General features: G+C 35.4%; 1 protein-coding gene across 2 annotated transcripts in view; it reads right to left on the bottom strand.

Moving 5' to 3' along the window:
• Nucleotides 1-217: 217 nt before the first annotated feature.
• Nucleotides 218-6,266, bottom strand: part of taf6 (TAF6 RNA polymerase II, TATA box binding protein (TBP)-associated factor) — a 58,525-nt gene continuing 52,476 nt past the window's right edge. Inside the window, exons 13-16 of one of the 2 annotated variants that reach the window (XM_016541155.1) lie at nt 5,733-5,795; nt 4,136-4,246; nt 3,785-3,976; nt 218-1,211 (exon numbers count right to left, since the gene is read on the bottom strand). In XM_016541155.1, the coding sequence (XP_016396641.1) occupies nt 921-1,211; nt 3,785-3,976; nt 4,136-4,246; nt 5,733-5,795 (657 nt within the window). In that variant the 3' untranslated portion in view covers nt 218-920. Of the gene's footprint in view, nt 1,212-3,784; nt 3,977-4,135; nt 4,247-5,270; nt 5,463-5,621; nt 5,796-6,266 lie in introns of both variants that reach the window. The other variant, XM_016541154.1, reaches the window with a different exon arrangement.

Genomic DNA, 6,266 nt, shown 5'->3' with positions numbered 1-6,266 from the left:
AAATACCATGTTTTGTTTTCGAGAAAATAAATAAATAATAATAATAATAACTTGACATAGCCAAAACGTGCGATATCTGAAAACTGTGGTTTTATACAGCTCAGCACGTGACATCTGAAAACTGGTTTCTACAGCTCATAGGGAAATGACAAATGACAACCACATTTCAAAAAAAAAAAAACATCTTTATTATAGAAGAAATTTTTTTAGCATGAAATAGCAAATCAGTTAAATTGTTCATTAAACCCTATCAATGCTCAGTTTTCGATCATAAAGCACACATATGTACTTAATTATACAAATGTAAATTAGACAGTGATGGACCCACTGTCCCTTTTTTGTTTTCTACCCACACAATCCACATCTATCATTCCTTCTCCCCTTATAAATACAACCATATCCTTATGTTCATTAATGAAGCATGGCTAGAGCTGTGAGCTCAAACACTGACTTGTGCTATCTTCACACACACCACTTTTGGTAAATCTCAAATCACAATCAATTTCCATCCTGTATTTTTCTGTGATGTGTGTATGGCTGTCACTGTTACATCTCCTCTGTGCTCGCAGCCACAATGGCAACTATGTATGCGTTTCTGTGTGTATGCATGTATATATATACATATACATATACACACACACATATATACACAAACACAGTATTCAGACATGTATCTGTGTGTATACATGATTGATTGTTCATGTTTCGATATATATATATAGTATGTGTGTGTGTGTACACGGTGTCGATCGATGTATGTAAGTGAGTCTTATGGTCCAAATGTGCATAGCTATTTGCTCGCTTTCCTAATTCTAAGCATGCATGTCAGTTTGTCTGAAAGTGCTGTGCAAGCACTATTACGAGTCTCAAGCTACATTTATTGTTCTTCTGTATCTTGGTGGAGCAAGCGAGTGTGTGTTTCAATGTGGCGACTGTGTGTTTGCAGCCGGTGATTCTGAACGTTCCAACTTGACAGCCGACTCCATACTGATAGGTGAGGTAGAGGATGGGATGACACCTGAGCCCTTGTTCTCCAGTGAGGAAGAGGATGAAGGCAAAGACACCACAATGTATTTCTGAAGAGGGCGCGGGCCACTCACAGCACCTGTGGTTCCAGACTCCAGTTTGACGAGTGGTTGTAAAGATGTGGGGGTGCTGGGGACTGTACTTGTGACAGAAGATCCAGACTGGGAGGAGCTGAGAGTGATTACCTAAGAAAGATTGTATGTCTACAATTACAACAGATATATATAGATCAAAAGTCACTGCCACAATGCTGTTATTTTGAGTGGTTTTTCAGGGCATAGCTTTGCCATTTCTGAGGTGTTCTGGGTTGTTGCTAGGTGGGTTGCTTAAAAAAATTAAACTAGTTTAAAATATATGGTTAAAAATTTAATTTCTATTTTTTTCTCTAATTCTTTAGGTAAAGTTTAATTACATTGTTTTCTTTAGATTTTTGAGGCAAAAAAAATCCTGACCATTTCATTGTAAGATTTGCTCAAACACAGGTCTTTGGACCGATTCAAGGAATGAAAACAAAAACTGGAAACAAATAACATTTTAACAGGAACATAAAATAATGAAATCAAGTTTAATAGTTCTAAAGAGAAACGCTTATTTGAAATGTTCATTAACCGGTTAAAGTTATTTTATCATTTTAAAAATATTTTATTTTGTTAGTTTTATAATTTAATTTTGCAGTTAAATTTGTTCGCGCTCAGTTGATAAGACCAAAAATAAGACCATCTCTGACATCATAGGCAAGTAATTTTTACCAGTCTCCGCCAAGACAAGCTTAATATCTTAACCACACACAGCACCCATTAAATTTACAGACGTACGTTTAGCCTTAAGTTAAAAAAAATGTTTAGCATAGTGCTGTCAAAATTGGTGCATTAACGCAGGCGATTAATTTTTTCAGTTTAACACATTAAAAATGTTTAACGAAATTAACACAGGCGCGGAGCTAGGGTTAGCCATCCCACCCACAACTGCTGCTTCTGTCTCTTTTTTTTCTTGACAAGAATTGTGTTTATTTAGACGCAGAATGTCTTTACGACCACATCAAATGGGAGACTTTTCAGACGTGCACTCCTTTACTGCAACTTCGCTTCAGCGCTAGTCAAACAAGCACGGAAATGGTACAGGTGACGAGGGAGCTTCAATAGTACAACAGTGAACTGCGGTCAGATGAGATGTTGTCAGGCCTTATGTCAATAAAATCTAATTTTCCTGTCCTGTCAGCCGTTATACTGTGTTCGTCGCACGTGTTCTTCAATTGCACTCCAAAATGCGGCGACTCGCACTGTTTATCATTTCATATTAAAGGGCAAAAGAAACTATGAACATGCAATGTCGGAGTTATTTCATCAGTTAAGTCATGAAGTTACCAAAAAGGAGATTAAAGCTGCCTTAAAACTGTGCATGCATGTAAGTATTTGTTATGTATAAGTCTCTCATGTCTCTGAAATGCAGTGGTTTTCAAAACTGTCCTGCATCGAAATTCGATGTGTGTCAGATCCTGCGTCATGTTCAGCAGGGCAGCTCTAAAAGCAGCCAAAATAACATAATAACACAGCTGCTGTGATGTCTGATAGTCACACAAGAAAAATGAGAAAATCAATAACTTTTGTAGCTTTAAGGATTCATCTATAATTAATTTAGAATTTAGTTTTTGATAACTTTATTCAATTTCTGTATATTTCCTACTTGCTGAGGAGCACAGGTAAATATGACATTTATTATAATGGATTTATGTGAGGATTGTTTTAAGTTCACTTAAATTAGAAGTTGTTATTTTTTTAAGTTTAATAAATGTTAATTTATAGCTCTCAATTATACTGTAATGTTGAATGCTTTTATTCAGTGGTTAAATATTAGGGGGGGGAAAAATTCATAGAGACATCAGTAGTATTGGTGGATTGGTGGATGCCATTAAACAAATATTAAAAATATACTGTATGTTGTTTCTACATTAATTTGAAGATTGAATGTGAAATTATTGCAATATGAAAGTATATTTAAAAACTTTAATGTTAGGTGAGATTAATCTCTAATAATTAATAGCAGGGAGCTGCTATTAATATGCGGGGTATTGAAATCGCTTCTGAATGTGCAATCATGTGTACTCTGTGTATATGGAGCACACTCTGGGTATATGGGATGTGTATAGTACCACACATTTTACAAGTTAAGATATTTGCCAGTTATGCTCATGATCTGTTACGCACCAAATCCTCCGCCATGGTTTTGTCAGTGATTTTTTCTCCTTGCTCTCATCGCAGGATAAGTGAAATTTGCAGCACTGTGCTGCGATCCTGCAGCTTGTGCTGTATGGAGTACTTTCAGTATGTAATTGTAGCATCCGTTGTCCAACTGAACTAAATAGTTTTTATTTCTATAAAAAAGCAAATGACAGTGGGGGCGGTGGGCAAGTAATTTAATTAGTGCATGTCTAACACCGACTACCGCAGCAAGCCTAATGCAAATAAAATTCTGTTGTGTTTTAACGATGTTATGCTTTAAATTAATTTCCATGTTATGTCATTTTTGAGTGAAAATGTGTATAAGTCTGTATATACATTTTTATCAAGTATATACAATTAAATTAATGTTATTAATCTGTATCTTTTCTAATCAAACCATAAAGTTTAATAAGCAACAAAAGAACAGAAATGATAAAATACTGATTCTGCTCGAAGTGAACCGATTAATTATTTTATTTATTTTTTGCTTTTTAAGCCCTGCGCAAGTACTATGACACAAACTCATTTAAAACTCTTACCTGCTGTGTGGATGCAGCTCCTGCACTTGTTGCCATAACAATATATTTGGTTGCTGGGGGTGACGGCTGGGTGGGTGTTCCAGGGCGAGTGGACATAAGGGTGAGTGAACTGGGTACTTTAATAATGCTCGGTGTGCGTGACCCACTTGATGCTGACAATCCACTCTGAGACATTGACAGAGTTGGGCGTGGCTGCAGAGAGAGACAAATGGAGAATTTAGGTTTGATTTGAACAATGTTAACGAAGTATTTTTTTTTTTTTTAGAATAGAACTACTGGTTATGATTCAGATCAGCTTATTGACAAAAGTATATTATTATATGACAAAAGTATTATTTTAGATTTGCTCACCTGTGTGATAGTGAGTGTGGTCCTGTTAACAGTTTGGGCCTGGAAGGCAGCCTGTGCACGGGCCTTCACCACATGTGAACAGAGCATGGTGCCCAGATATCCATAATCTGCCTTGTTGTTTTAAGTTCACTTAAATTAGAAGTTGTTATTTTTTTAAGTTTAATAAATGTTAATTTATAGCTCTCAATTATACTGTAATGTTGAATGCTTTTATTCAGTGGTTAAATATTAGGGGGGAAAAAATTCATAGAGACATCAGTAGTATTGGTGGATTGGTGGATGCCATTAAACAAATATTAAAAATATACTGTATGTTGTTTCTACATTAATTTGAAGATTGAATGTGAAATTATTGCAATATGAAAGTATATTTAAAAACTTTAATGTTAGGTGAGATTAATCTCTAATAATTAATAGCAGGGAGCTGCTATTAATATGCGGGGTATTGAAATCACTTTTGAATGTGCAATCATGTGTACTCTGTGTATATGGAGCACACTCTGGGTATATGGGATGTGTATAGTACCACACATTTTACAAGTTAAGATATTTGCCAGTTATGCTCATGATCTGTTACGCACCAAATCCTCCGCCATGGTTTTGTCAGTGATTTTTTCTCCTTGCTCTCATCGCAGGATAAGTGAAATTTGCAGCACTGTGCTGCGATCCTGCAGCTTGTGCTGTATGGAGTACTTTCAGTATGTAATTGTAGCATCCGTTGTCCAACTGAACTAAATAGTTTTTATTTCTATAAAAAAGCAAATGACAGTGGGGGCGGTGGGCAAGTAATTTAATTAGTGCATGTCTAACACCGACTACCGCAGCAAGCCTAATGCAAATAAAATTCTGTTGTGTTTTAACGATGTTATGCTTTAAATTAATTTCCATGTTATGTCATTTTTGAGTGAAAATGTGTATAAGTCTGTATATACATTTTTATCAAGTATATACAATTAAATTAATGTTATTAATCTGTATCTTTTCTAATCAAACCATAAAGTTTAATAAGCAACAAAAGAACAGAAATTATAAAATACTGATTCTGCTCGAAGTGAACCGATTAATTATTTTATTTATTTTTTGCTTTTTAAGCCCTGCGCAAGTACTATGACACAAACTCATTTAAAACTCTTACCTGCTGTGTGGATGCAGCTCCTGCACTTGTTGCCATAACAATATATTTGGTTGCTGGGGGTGACGGCTGGGTGGGTGTTCCAGGGCGAGTGGACATAAGGGTGAGTGAACTGGGTACTTTAATAATGCTCGGTGTGCGTGACCCACTTGATGCTGACAATCCACTCTGAGACATTGACAGAGTTGGGCGTGGCTGCAGAGAGAGACAAATGGAGAATTTAGGTTTGATTTGAACAATGTTAACGAAGTATTTTTTTTTTTTTTAGAATAGAACTACTGGTTATGATTCAGATCAGCTTATTGACAAAAGTATATTATTATATGACAAAAGTATTATTTTAGATTTGCTCACCTGTGTGATAGTGAGTGTGGTTCTGTTAACAGTTTGGGCCTGGAAGGCAGCCTGTGCACGGGCCTTCACCACATGTGAACAGAGCATGGTGCCCAGATATCCATAATCTGCCTTGTATTGATCCACCATATCTGGGAGCGGTCTAGTTTTAGCAACTACACATGCACAGTGTTTCTAAACAGAACAAGACAGAGAATTGTGAATAAATCAGGCACATGACCAACTAAGAAAAAAATAGGAAAACCCTATTCAATATCTTCCTCATTCAATACAACTATACAATAATAATAATAATAATAATATTCTACTTATTAGTATTAAAATATTTATTATTATTTAAATTATAAAAATTAAATCAAAGAAATGTATTACTATTGCAATAATACTATTATACTTTAAAATAAAATAAAAAAAAACATTATTTTACAGAACAATATTACAAAAAAAGAACAAGAAAAAAAAAAAAAAAAAAAAGAACTCAATCACTATACACACAGACTGTTAACGTGCCATGCCGCCCACCGCTAGCTAGAGTGCAGACAATACAGCAGTGTCATTACTTCAATGTACCCCTTAAGGCAGGTTGATCTGACATATCTGAAACTGCAAACAGCACAGCTTGACAAGTCCTCGATTTGCCCTTGT

This window comes from Sinocyclocheilus rhinocerous, unplaced genomic scaffold (assembly GCF_001515625.1).
Source record: "Sinocyclocheilus rhinocerous isolate Xijiao unplaced genomic scaffold, SAMN03320098_v1.1 scaffold127, whole genome shotgun sequence".
Lineage (NCBI taxonomy): Eukaryota > Metazoa > Chordata > Actinopteri > Cypriniformes > Cyprinidae > Sinocyclocheilus > Sinocyclocheilus rhinocerous.
This window is presented reverse-complemented; position numbering and strand designations above follow the sequence as displayed.